Here is a 13,807-nt window from a genome sequence, read left to right on the forward strand (position 1 = left end):
CACAGCTACTATGCGGACCCCACTTCTGCTTGTAAACTAAGGCGATGAAGAAAAGGGAGGCAGGCCAAGAAGTAAAATATAAAACGGAGTAAGAAGCAGAGGAAACGTAGGCAGGCGAGCGGATGCAGCCTCTTTCCGGTCTCCTTTCCAGCCAGGGCTGAGCCAACACGATGCCCCAACGCCTCCCAGCGGCCGCCTCTCTCCCCGCAGTGCTTCCGGCCACGGGAGGGTGTCATTGACGAGCGCGACTGCGTCGGCGCAGACCACGTGCGTGCGTGTGGCGTAAGACGTCGTCGAGGAGGCGGGTCTTCCGGTCCTGGCCCAAACTATTTCCGACAGGAGCCGGAAGACCATCCCGGATGGCGCCGGGGGTGGCCTGCTGGTGGAGGTGAGCGTGGGGCCGCCCGCCTTCCCGCGCCCGCGGGTCGCCTCATGCTGCGGGCCGCGGCCGCCAGTCCCCGCTCGGATCGGCGGTGCTGAGGCGCCCGGGCCGCGTGCACCATGTCGTCGGGTCTCCGCGCGGCCGACTTCCCCCGCTGGAAGCGCCACATCTCGGAGGAGCTGAGGCGCCGGGACCGGCTGCAGAGGCAGGCGTTCGAGGAGATCATCCTGCAGTGTGAGCGGCGGGCGGGCCCCGGGAGCGGGCGGACGGACGGGCCTGCAGAGGCACGTGGGGCGCCGGCGGGGACCGCGGGGACCGGAGTCCGAGCTCCCGGCGCTGCCCGTGCCTCGGACGGCCCAGACCATTTTTTTTTTTAGACCTTCTCTTTCATTTTATCCTTGGGTGTGACTGTGGAGGGGTTCCTTTACTAAGTCGTGCGCTCTTCGGAGGCTGGCGCCGTGCACGCTGGCGTTTGTAAATCCCCGCAGCTCACGCAGCGCTTGCTCCAGAAACGTCCTGTTTCTCGGGCATCCGTGTTTTTGAAACGGGCACTGACTTTAAGCATTAACTCGCGCAATTAACATCTTCTGAGTGTCATGAAATGTTTAGCCTTTCATCCTTTAGACCTTCCTTATTCCAACTTGATATTCTTTGACGATTGAATATTTTGAGGCTTAATATACTTTAAATTTGGGGCAACATAGTTTTTGCTATTACTGAAAACTTCAATATAAGAAAGGTAGTTAGTTTCGCCTTAGCCGATTTGACTCAGTGGATAGCGTTGGCCTGCGGGCTGAGGGGTCCCAGGTTCGATTCTGGCCAAGGGCACATGCCTGGGTTGCGGGCTGGATCCCCAATGGGGGTCATGCAGGAGGCAGCCGGTCAATGATTCTCTCTCATCATTGATGTTTCTATCTCTCTATCCCTCTCCCTTCCTTTCTAAAATCAATAAAAATATATTTTTTTAAAAAAAGAAAGGTAGTTTCCTTCCACCACCGGTGCAATATGAGTAGAAAAATGTACCCTTAAATGCGTTCTAATGAGCACTTCCTAGCTCCCCCCTTCTTCAATGTTACCATAACTGATGACACATTTAGGGTAAGAAATGGGCAGTGTTCAGTCCTGTGGTTTCATCTACCCCCTTGAAGCCTGACAAGTCTCTCCATTTATATTGATTGATGAGATTTGTAATACTAGTAGTTGACCTGTGTTGAGTTCTGATTGCACTAAATCAGTGGTTCCCAAACCTACCTGTATGTCAGAATCACCTGGGGATCTTATAAAATGTGCCGACAAGTTTGAGTACTGTAGTCAACATTTGGCATTTATCATTTCACTTAATCTTCCTGAAAATCCTACGAAGCAGGTCCTGGTGTCCATTTTACACGAGGTGGAGAGAGGTTAAGTAATCTGTCTGGAAAGGTACAGCAGGTTAACCGTGGGGGCCTAGAATTGAAGGTAGATTTGATGGCTCCCAACTTGGATTTGCTGTTCTCCCTTGGTCCCCCAAGAAATGGCCCTTAGATGGGAAAGAAAGGGAGATGGTGGAGCCCTGTTATGGCTTGTACTCAAAGGCCCTGGCAGACCAGTATCATTTCAAAAAGCCAGCGGCACAGGCAGCCCTCTTACTCAAATGTGATTCCTTAGCAGGTCATCAGGTATTTACTGAATGCTTGTTCTTCAAGAGCTAATGCACATTGTAAGTCAAATTGGGTTGGAGATTGGACTCCACTCCTTACTAACCATTTTTTACACTTGCCTTTCTGAGTCTGGTTTGCTGCATCTATAAAATGGGGGTGACGCCTGCTCTGCCTGCTTCATAAAAACAAGGCTGTGCATGTAAGTGCTTTGGAAGCCATGTCCATAAGTCTATAAATGAAAGGTGCTTGTAATCACATTGGCACAATTTGAATGTTTTTCTGCACTTTAAAAATGGGCATCTTGATGGGGTGTGAGGATGTAGAAAAGTCAGGAGAGATCCGTCCTGGAAAGGGAACATATCTTTTAATGAGCTGTGGTGGGCAGAGAATATCTGAGGGGCTAGAAGCGGGTGGGAGAGCAAGACCACCTTTCTTTACGCTGAGGATTGACATTGGGGAGATCACTTCTAGTTTGACCTTGAAACGGCCCCACTCCTCCTTCCAGCCTTCCCAGTCAAGTTCTGACTGTCCATCAGCCCAGAATCTCATGTTCAGTTCCTGCCTCTGAGCCTGAAGAGAAAGATGAAAAGAGACTGTGGGAGCAGTGGGCATCTTCATCCATATCTCTCTCTTTCTATTTTTTTAATAATTGGTGTGGGGTTTTTTATTGATTTCAGAGAGGAATGGAGAGGGAGAGAGAGATAGAAACATCAGTGATGAGAGTCATTGATTGGCTGCCTCCTGCAGGCCCTGCACTGGAGAGCAAGTCCACAACCTGGGCATGTGCCCTGACTGGGAATCAAACCGTGACCTCCTGGTACATAGGTTGATGCTCAACTACTGAGCCACCCAGGCTGGGCCTTCCTTCTCTTTAGTGAGAGGAACTTTAGGAAGGATGCCTCAATATCGCATGTCCTTTGAAAGACCTATTATTATCACAGGGCACCCAGCTCTGCTGTAACATTTGAAAGATCTTCTTAGAGCCCTTTGACACTGGTGAATATCTGAAGTTGGAGCCACTTCCCTGTTCTGACTAGTTCATTAAATTAATGTAGATGAAGCGAGTGTTTCTTTTTCTGCCAGTAATTCCATTTTCAGATATCAAGAAGAAATAGAACTCAAGACTCTTATTTACTTATCCTCATTGGAGGATGTGCTTATTGATTTTGGAGTGAGAGGAAGGAAGAGAGAGAGAAACATCAATCGTATGCATCCTGGGGATAGAACCCACAACCTAGGTATGTGCCCTGACCAGGAATCAGACCTGGGACCTTTCAGATGCAGGGTTCAATGCTCCAACCAACTGAGCCACACCAGCCAGAGCTGAACTCAAGGGCTTGAGAACCTTTAAGAAAATAAAAAAGCTCTTCTAACAGGAATGGTCACTAGCATAAACCCTATCAAAATTTTGTTCTTAAGCAGTTATAATCTTGGACTTTTAGGGTATGCAACAACCCCCATCAAATGTAGCTATTCTGCAAATTCCCCATGGTCACTCTCTTGTTCTGGTTAAACCCCCCCCCCGGCCCCCCCCAAATCTGATCTTCCTGGGCCCCATGTGCCTGTCATTACTAACTACAAGTCCATTTCTAGCTCGGACCTTTCTTTTGAATTCCTGCACTGTGTTGCTTGTCACATTTGCTAAGTTCAGAAAGGGAACTCATTTTCTCCCTTAAGCTCTCCACTCATGTGTTCTCTGATACAATAGCATCTTCCACGCAGTTTCCTGAGCAAGAAATCTCAAAATGATCTTTGACTTCTTAGTTTTTACTCCAGGGTAGAAATGGGTAACTGTGGGAGTAGAAAGCATTTTCCATGGCCTTTAATAGGGTGAACATGGGTCCCTTGACTGGGTTGCCCTTGCTTAGGCCAAGCAGCATCTAAGGAGTGTATGTTCCTGAATTTTGGATAATTGCTCTAATTGGTGACAAAGTACAGTACCTAATACTTTGATACTTAATAAAAGTGAAACCATTTATTTAGGTCCAAGTCTTTGTGTGTGTGTGTGTGTGTGTGTGTGTGTGTGTGTGGTCCAAGTCTTTATATGACATTAAGTAGTAAACACACGTATGTAGGTTATAATAAATAACTTGATTTTCTCTCTTTTGGGGGGTAGATAACAGGTTGCTGGAAAAGTCAGATATTCATTCAGTGCTGGCCCAGAAGCTACAAGCAGAAAAGCCGGACATACCCAACAGGCATGAGATAAGGTATTTTGAAACTATCCTGTATAATTTGTACCTCTCATGAACTGAAATTAGTCTCAGTTCATTTCTCTAATTTAGAAGCAAACCAAGTACTGTTTCTGCGCTCTAGTTTTTGTCAGCTCTTTTTAGGTAAGATTCTGAAGCCAGATAACTAAAATATTTTTTAGAGGTTCTCCCACCTACCCACCTTGAAGGGTTATTGGTAAGATGTTAGCTAGAGAAATTGCTTAAGGCGGTACTTGGCCAGTTCCTTCTCCAGCCAGTCAGGGTTCACGTTTTCTAAATAATCAGACAAGTAAGCATTCCTGAGCAGATTTACATAGATCTTGTTTAATACAGATTGCCATAAGTTGCTTTTTCTACAAAACAGGTCTATTTGATCCTTTTTATTCATTGTTTTTTCAACATATTTTAGTAGATTGTGAAATTAACAGGTTGCAACAAGTCTTTTTCTTTTAAGAAAGATTAGGGGAAAGGTCTGCATTTCTATAGGAAGGATGAGTATTGTCTTGTTAAATATGCATATATGAGTTCATGATGAGGATCTGATGTGTTTACTTGGGTCATTTATGTAAACTATATTTCTTTCTGAGGGTGACGGTCCAAAAACCTGAAAGCCAGTCTTCAAAGCAGGGTAATTGGAATCATTCTAGAGTCTTACTGTCTTTTTCCATATGCTCATGTTGCCATATTAAATTTGATGGTTTGTATGAGAACGGTAGCCATTATTGCTCTGAAATTCCATTCTTATTTGCATATTAGTTAACAGTTTTAAGAACAAGGTTAATGGTAATTTGGGGTTTTTAAAAATCCCACAAATGCTAGATGTAGCTTAAGACGTATCTTTACTGCTGTAGCTGAATGGGCTGTGTAACTGCCATGCATGTTTCCACATCTGGCCAGATGGGAAAGATGAACAAATGGGCTGGCCCAGGTTCCATCCTTGCTAACAACAGTTCAGCAGAGTGTGCCTGGCTGGACCCTGTTGGGAGTCTTCTGTAGCATTGAAAATACTCGGTTCAGTCTTCTAGTCAATTTCAGGTATAGAGAATACCATTTCACCTTTTCATCTAAAATCAATCGATTGAAAACTTGAAGCATTTTATTTCTACCAGGCTAGACTCTTGGTGACTATATTTCTGTATATATTTTTTTTTCTGATAAACTCATTTGCTTGGAAAGGTACTATAAGTAAATGTAAAAACAATTATTTTGGCTGAATATCACAGGGGTGGTAATTTGATTGGGGGTCTTTCCTTCCCCACAAACGTGTGTCCATAATCAGGCCTCTCCTGACTGCCTGGTTCTTTATTTTCCATGAGTCATCTATGGTTCCTTTTTCCTTCACTGACCTGCCCCTCCACATATAGTCAGTTCCCTGGGCCTGTTGGTTCCTCCCACAGTCTCGAGTGCATCTGTCCTTTATTTTTTTTATTTTTTTTTTTTATTTTTTTGCTGTGCCCCTCTCCCCTTCATTTGTTACCTGCCCTTCCATTCCTGCACTGTGACACCTTCTGCACTCAGACATTGTGTGACTGTAGTGTGAGCCAGGTATTAGGGATATGGAGGCGAATAAGTCAGTGCCCATTTTTAAGGAAGTGGGTCTAATGGGGGTCACCAGTTCAAGGGGTGTTTGCTAGTGTGATAAGTTATGCACAGAATATGGCTACCTGGGTGATTATGTTTTTAAAAAAATTCAATAGTAAATTTGGAGAACTAATGGGATTTATTAAACAATTTGTGAATCTGGCAGCATCCCATCTAGCAACTGGAAGTTGTATAAAATAGGAAGTTTTTATAGGAAGGGTGGAGCAAGGGATTACAAACAAAAGAAAAGAAAGAATTATTATCCCAAGGATTTTTATCATGCAGATAGCCTCTTTCTTTGAGGAGGGAGGAAATGGAAAGGGTCCACCTGACAGGTTACCTCTAGTTGTTGATCAGAAACTTTTAAACTGGCTGACTCATATGAGAGAGATTGAAACTGCAGTTAGATCAGATATTAAATGTAGGTTTGGGATTATAGGCTTTTAGCACAAGTGATCCCATTTTGGGCCTTTTGTTTTTTAAGTTTCCTTTCTCCCTCCTGTCTCCTTAAGTCCTGTGCATCTTGTCCTTATTAATCTTAAAAGAATTGTACAATTGAAACCTATTTAATTTTATTAACCTGGGTCTCTCCAATAAATTTAATAAAATTCAAAAATACTATCAATTATCTGACTTCCCTCGTCAGTGTTTTAATCCCCTTGCTTACTAAATAGATTAAAATTAAACTCTTCAGCCTGAATATCATGGATTCCAGTAATTTTCCAAGTATGCTTCCTGAACAGCAGCATCTGGGAAATTGTTAGAAATGGAAAGCCTTGGGTCCTTCCCCAAACCTATTCTTTCAGAAACTCTGAGAGTGGGGCCCCATTAATCTGTTTTAAGAAGCCCTTTAGGTGATCCTGATAACCTCTAACTGTTGAGAACCACTGTGTTAGTCCCTGGCTACTCAGGAGTCCTTGTGAATCAGCCAGTGGACGTAAGGATTATCAGCTCTATCTCAGACCTGTATCAGTCTGGGGTGGGGCTCGGGAGTGTTTAAACATGCCTTCTAGGTGACTCTTACCTACCTAGTGAAGCACTGTTGATGGACTATTGTTAGAAGTTTGACTTTTATTTTGAGTAAAATTGGAAGTAGTAGGAGGCTTTGAAGTGGCATGAGTGACCTGTATCCTTGCCCTAGTCTCCAGCTCTTCTTTAGAATGCCAACTCCTTTTAAGAGGGCTTTTACATTTTGCATAGTCCCCATTGCTCTGCATTAACATAAGGAGATTTGATAAAGATAATTTCTAATCCACATATGCAGTTAATCACCCAGGCCTGTTGATGATTTCTCATAAGATTGGGGAAGCACTAGGTCGCCTCAGAAGATGAAGCATTGTGTGCTTCAACTTGTGATAAAACTTTAGAGATGGAGATGGGAATTGGAGGGAGCATCGTGCTCTCCCCCCTCCCACTTTCCCCTCTGTATTTCCTTATCAGTGGTGGAGGAGGCAGTTCTCCCCTCCGTTCAGGTGGTGGTATCCCAGCTTTCTTCCTTTCCTCCATTCATGTACATACCCTGGGCGATGGTCTGATAATTCACATCTGTAGCTCCAGCTGAGACCCCTTGCCTGCTGCTGTTTCTGAGATACTGTGCAAACACCTGCAGAGTTCCCAGAACCCCATTGGTCCTTGAAGCAGTCTGAACTCAGTTGCTACATGTCAGCCTCCAGCTAGAACCTCTTTACTTGAAGTTCAGACTCCAATTTCCACTTGGTTGGTGGACATACCTACTTGGTTATCCCCACCAAACTCTTCAGTCCTCCGCCAAACCTGCTTCTCCCATTGTCCCTCCCATCTTAGTAGGTGATGCCTACATTCTATCAGTTGCTCAGTCCAAAACCCTGGGAGTCATTCTTTATTCCTATCTCTGATACCCCACATCCAATTTAAGGGCACATACTGTCATCTCTCTTCAGAATGGATCTAGCTGGGATCTGACCACATCTCACCCCCTCACTGCTACCACCTTCATCTGAGCTGCACTATCTTAACCCAGACTGTGGGCTGTATAATAGCTCTAACTGGTCACTCTGTTTTTACCCTTGTCCCCTGCATGCTGCTCTCCACCCAGCAACCATAGTGATCCTTTTAAAACCAAAGTCTCTCCTCTGCTCAAAACCCTCCAATGGCTTGCAGTCATACCCAGTAAAAGCCACAGTCCTCCGGCCTGTGAGGCTCTGCCTGACCTCCTCGCTCCTCCCCAACTGGCTCTAGTCACACTGTCCCTGGAGAACGCCATCTGTGTCCCTCGTCTAGGCCTTTCCAACACTTGCTGTTCCCTCTGCTTAGAAGGGCCCCCACGGACCACAAAGCTTGTACCTCACCTCTTTCCCGTCTCCATTCTTGTATGACCTTTCAGAGAAGCCTTCTTTAATCACCCTGCATAGAACAGGACCCCTGTCACTCTGTACCCGACTAAGTTTTTCTCAGTACATCGGACCACCTGCCTTTATGTAGTTACTTATTGTCTGTCTGCTCTTAACTTCTTGTCAGTCGCATGAGAGCAGAGCTCTGTGCACTGCTTTCGTCAAGCTGTAGGAGCAGTGCCTGGCACAGAATTGGTGCTCACATACTTGCCTGGTGAGCAGCCTGCTTGTCTCTTCCATAGTTACCTAACCTTTATTCTGGAACCTACCCTTTATTCCTGAAAGCACGTGGTGGTTTGGGTAGTGGTTGGTCTCCTGCTTTCTCCATCAGGTTTATGTGGTGTATAACTACACTGGCCTGGAGAGACTGGCCTGCTTTATTGGCTTTGTTGTCATGTTCATGGTTGAAATTCTGGAGTTATTGTTCCACTACCTGATTGAAAAGGGTCTGATTCCCCCCCCCCACCACCACCCTTTTTTTTTTTTTTTGCACATTCTCTTCATCTGCCTGGTTTGGGAATTCAGTCCCGGACATGATGGTGCATGGAATGATGGCCAGCTACAGGAAATGGCCCACCTGAAGATGAAACACCAGGAAGAACTGACTGAGTTGCACAAGAAACGTGGGGAGGTAAAGATAGCTGCTCTCCTTGTCTGTTTTCTGCTCTCTGTGGGTCTTTTAGTGGGAGGATGGGCAGGCTGGCTTCGTGTGGCATCACCAGCTCTATCTGGGGGAATGAAACAACGGGAAAGGTGTGAGGGCCTTGTTTCCATCAGCAAGAGGGCAAGCCATTGAGATAACTGCCCAGTTGTCATGCTCTAAGATAGCATGGAAGGTACAAGTGGAGAAATTTGAAAGGAAAGAAGTTTTCTGCTTGGTCCACTGAAGATCTAAAGCTTTTTAGAAGCAGATAGTCGATGGGTGGTTACCAGAGACAAAAGGAGGGGGTTAAGGGTGAAACAGGTAAAGAGGTCACTTATATGGTGATGGATGGAAACTAGACTTTCGGTCGAATTATATATAACAGTGATGGCAAACCTTTTGAGCTCGGTGCGTCAGCATTTTGAAAAACCCGAACTTAACTCTGGTGCCGTGTCACATATAGAAATTTTTTGATATTTACAATCGTAGTAAAACAAAGATTTATATTTTTGATATTTATTTTATATATTTAACACATTGTATGCGGGAACGTATTTATACATTGTACGTTGACTGGTAGTAGAGCGCGGGACACGTATTAATACGTTTTTTTATAGACTAGCGGTAGAATGCGGGTAACGTATAAATACGTTTGTTTTTATACTTTTTTATTGCTCTAAAGGGATGCTAACATGCAGATATACGAATTCCAAAGGACAATATTTGGGTCTCTAACACATACAATGGTGAATTATATATGTACTTCCAGGTATAACGGTTATCAATTTATTCAACTGCAAAAATGGCCCGTGCCACCTGTTAGCACGTGATAAAAACTACCTGCAAATAATGTGTTAAATGCCATTTAACAAAGAAAAATCAACCAAAAAAATGAGTTCGCATGTCACCTTTGACACGCGTGTCATAGGTTCGCCATCATTGATATATAATGTTGCACACCTAAAACTTCTATAATATTATAAACCAGTGTTATGTCAATAAAGAAAATAATTTTTTTAAAAATCTTTTGAGAGTGAATCCTGAAATTTCAGAAAGAATCGTTAGAATTAAATCCTGAGCTATGTTAACTCTCAATGGTATTGTGATGACACATTATGAAAAAGTACAATAAAATTTACAAATTAACTGAAGAGTCTGAAAAGATAGCTGGGGTGCAGGGGTGGACAGAGTCCTCAGCAGGAACCTATCAGTCACCTAGAGCTCTTCTCACCCATCCGAGCCTGCCTTCAACAGGGACCAGCCCCCACCATTCCCATGAGCATCCTTATGGGCCCTTCAGCTCCTCTCCACCACCCAGCTCGTTTCTTCCTGCCTTGGCTCAACCCACAGGCACCTTTTCTTTCTTAAAAATAATTTAACCCACTGTTATTTAGTTTTCAACGAGGCTCTAAAATCTCTTATTTATTAAAGTATTCTTCTTTACCCCCCAGTTAGCTCAGTTGGTGATTGACCTGAATAACCAAATGCAGCAGAAGGACAGGGAGATGCAGATGAATGAAGCAAAGTGAGTAGAGACAACACCTACTTTGGGACTGGTTGTGGGATCATGCCCCTGTTTTATCTACTGTACTCTTGTGAGCAGGGCCAGTGGTGATCAGTGGCAAATGGTAGCCACGTTGGACTCAGCAAGAGTTTCATTTTTGTGCAAGTATAGCTTGGGATCTTTTTTCCTGCTCTAAGGATGGAAAAGGCCAGGACAGAGCCCTCAATCTTCCAGGTTCCCAACACACTCCTGGGAAGTACCTTCGGCCCTTGCAAATGTCCTTGGGGCATTCACAGTTCTCCCCATGGCCGCTGGGTATGGGAGCTGGTGTCTTCTGTGGTGGAAATGGCCCAAGATAAAGAGTGTGTGGTCCTTGAGAGCAGGGATGAGTTTGTGGGCAGGATTATTCTTGATTGGAGAGAAGCCTGGCAGATAAGATAAACAGACTCAAGCCTGAGTCATTGTGCCTTTTTCCTTAACGTGCAGAGAGGGATATCTAGAGGCTTAGGAAATGGGGGACTTCCTCAGGCATTCTCAGTCAGTGAATGATAGAGCTGATGGAATACACAGGATTTCCAGCCTCTTAAGACCCTGTTGACCGCTCACATTAAGCACCAGAAGCTTCCTCTCTTCAAATTTTGCTTTTCTGAAAAATGCTATGATAGTCATTCATTATCTGGATGAATTTGACCCCAGATGCTTCCTCTCCTAATGGGGTTGTCCTGTAAACCATTGGGACTGGACTCTAAGTGAGGTGTAATAACAATGAAGTCTCCTGCATGGTGCCTGATGTGATGGCTGAGGTCACTGCTGGTGCCCGAGCTCATACAGCTCCAGCACCTGGCCAGGTCCTCTGGCCCCCAGCGGGGCTCCTGCAAAGTGCCATTTCTTCCCTGTGTTGTGCTTTCAGAATTGCAGAATGCTTGCAGACTATCTCTGATCTGGAGACAGAGTGCCAAGAACTACGCAGTAAACTACAGGACCTGGAGAGAGCCAACCAGACCCTGAAGGATGAATATGATGCCCTGCAGATCACTTTTACTGCCTTGGAGGAGAAACTGAGGAAAACTTCGGAGGAGAACCAGGAGCTGGTCACCAGGTGGATGGCCGAGAAAGCGCAGGAAGCCAATCGCCTCAATGCAGAGAATGAAAAGGATTCAAGGTAGGAGATGTAGCCATAGTTAATAGGTTTCTTTTTTGCCAAAGTGGAACCTAGGTCTTTGAAAAGAAGGAAACAAACCTGGCAGCTCCTACCACAGGGTGGGGGAAAACATTAATAAAAATAATTTTGAGAGTGGATGCAACTGTTGACAGCATTAAGATTTTGCCACAGGCGAGGCTTCTGTGTTCAGCCCTAATCTCATTTGTAAAATGGGAATAATGGCGCTTAACCTCAAAGCATTGTTATGAGGATTAAATGAGTTAAAAACTGTAAAGTAATAAAACTCAGCTAGGAACAAGTAAATTGTAAGTGAAGCTTAACTATTATTGTTCATGCTCTTGGTATGTCGGTGTGAGGCTGTTTGCTGTAGAAACTAAGTTGCAGCCATGACTAACCCTGTATACACTTTTCTGTCCTGAGAGGCCCTGGGTCCCAACAGGCTTCTCCCTTGCTGGTTCACTGCTTTTTCTAATAACACTAGAGGCCCGTTGCAGGAAGATTCCTGCAAGAATAGGGCTTCCTACGGCTGGAGCGAAGCAGAGAAGGGAGCAAAACCCGCTGAGGCGGGCTTCGCTCCCATCTCCGTCGCCCGGCTTCTTTCGCTCCTGCCTCCACCTCCCGGCTTGTTTTCAGCCGCCTGGCTTGCTTCGCTCCCAGCCGGTGTATGCAAGGTAACCGCCATCTTTCTTGGCGGTTAATTTGCATATCGTGCTGATTAGCCAATGGGGGGGCATAGCGAAGGTACAGTCAATCACCATGTTTGTCTATTATTAGATAGGACAATCCTCCCTCCAGGCTTTGCTCTGACATCCTTTATAACAGCATCTTTACCAGTGTTACCAGTATGGATTTGGGACTTTGGAGTCTTTGCTCAGGGCAGTTGTTATTTTGAATGCACTGAATATTTAGATATATTATTAGAGCTAGTTTATTGAGAGCCAAAGCCCCATGCATTTTTTAAGCAAACATAAGTAGTGGGCTTTCTTTTCTTTTTTAATAGGCGGCGGCAAGCCCGACTGCAAAAAGAGCTTGCAGAAGCAGCGAAAGAACCTCTACCAGTTGAACAGTAAGTAGAGATAAGCAATCAAAACTGCTCTGAATAATTTGATTCTCTCTTTTTAATATATTTTTAATTTCTATAAAACCATTTTATGGATTGCTGAAAGAAATGTAAAAGATTTAAGGAAGAAAAGAACCCTCATTACCTTCCAGAAAATTGTTCCTCTTTACATCCCTCATGTGCTGTGAGTTCTAACTACCTGCACCTCTAACTCATGACAACCTCCCTGTTTTCCTGTTGCTACTGACCCACTTTCTCCCCCTGCTTGGGGCAGTGTTATGCTGGGCAGGGTTCTTTTGCTCTTGGTTTGTGGCTTTAAATGGATGTTTGGGCAAATCCTTGAAGCATAAGTGAAGACTAGGATCTGTTGGAACAAAAGGAATTGAATCAGTTGGAGTTTTTCCTAATCTGGAGACAGGGTGGAGAATCTTCCCTGAGACCCAAAGCTTTGTTTTGAGGTGGTGGGAGCTTTCATGACTGAATTCCTTTTGTCTCTAATTCAGAATGTGTTCTTTTCCTGTTGAATTATATTCTGGAATATGGCATTAGAATTATGATCTGGTTTTTAAAAAGTTGCTTGCATATAAATGAAGGGGGGGTGGTTGAAATTCATTTAGGAGTCACCTAGCAGACAAAGGTCTTATTTTATAGGGAAACAAGAAGGTTCTCATACCAAGCCTTTGCTGTAGATGCAGAATGGACATTTCTTCTGTAATTGTAGAGGTGGAAAATGAACCTGACAAAACTGCAATGTAAATAAATTAATTGACCTGGAAATGAGGTTTGATTTCTTAAAAATTACAGCTTTGTTATTTTTGTCCACCAAAGCATTGATTGTCCATCTATTTGCCAGCATAAGTGGGTGACTAGGTGTGACATGATGTAGACAGATGGAGCATCCTGCCCAAGATCACCCAGAAAGGGGCTGAGCTGGGATGCAAAGCCAGGGGTGTCTGTCAAGGCCTGTTCTTAGTCTCTGTGCTTCCCTAAGAGAGGAGTTTCTGGAGGGAAGGACATTTGCATCTTTGAAGGGTTTTGATAACCAATTGCCAAACCCTTGTATTTTCTGATGGCCCTGGGCCATCAGAGTTCAGAGTTCAGAGTACCTTTATGGCTTTAAAATTCTACTTTAAAGCATTTACATGATCTCAACTCATTTTTGCTACTCTTGCCATCTCTGCTGGTCTGTTGTCACCCTTGTGTGAACACAAGTGACTTCCAGAACCACAACCTAGAAGAAAAGAAAGCCCAGC

The 13,807-nt window shown here is 44.4% G+C and overlaps 1 protein-coding gene across 2 annotated transcripts in view; it reads left to right on the top strand.

Moving 5' to 3' along the window:
• The first annotated feature begins 332 nt into the window (after positions 1 to 332).
• Positions 333 to 13,807, top strand: part of ATG16L1 (autophagy related 16 like 1) — a 33,316-nt gene continuing 19,841 nt past the window's right edge. Inside the window, exons 1-6 of one of the 2 annotated variants that reach the window (XM_081095566.1) lie at positions 333 to 616; positions 4,139 to 4,232; positions 8,711 to 8,816; positions 10,280 to 10,353; positions 11,243 to 11,494; positions 12,495 to 12,560. In XM_081095566.1, the coding sequence (XP_080951692.1) occupies positions 502 to 616; positions 4,139 to 4,232; positions 8,711 to 8,816; positions 10,280 to 10,353; positions 11,243 to 11,494; positions 12,495 to 12,560 (707 nt within the window). In that variant the 5' untranslated portion in view covers positions 333 to 501. The remainder of the gene's footprint in view (positions 617 to 4,138; positions 4,233 to 8,710; positions 8,817 to 10,279; positions 10,354 to 11,242; positions 11,495 to 12,494; positions 12,561 to 13,807) is intronic. The other variant, XM_081095567.1, reaches the window with a different exon arrangement.

This window comes from Myotis nattereri, assembly GCF_964212035.1.
Source record: "Myotis nattereri genome assembly, chromosome: 7".
Classification (NCBI taxonomy): Eukaryota; Metazoa; Chordata; class Mammalia; order Chiroptera; family Vespertilionidae; genus Myotis; species Myotis nattereri.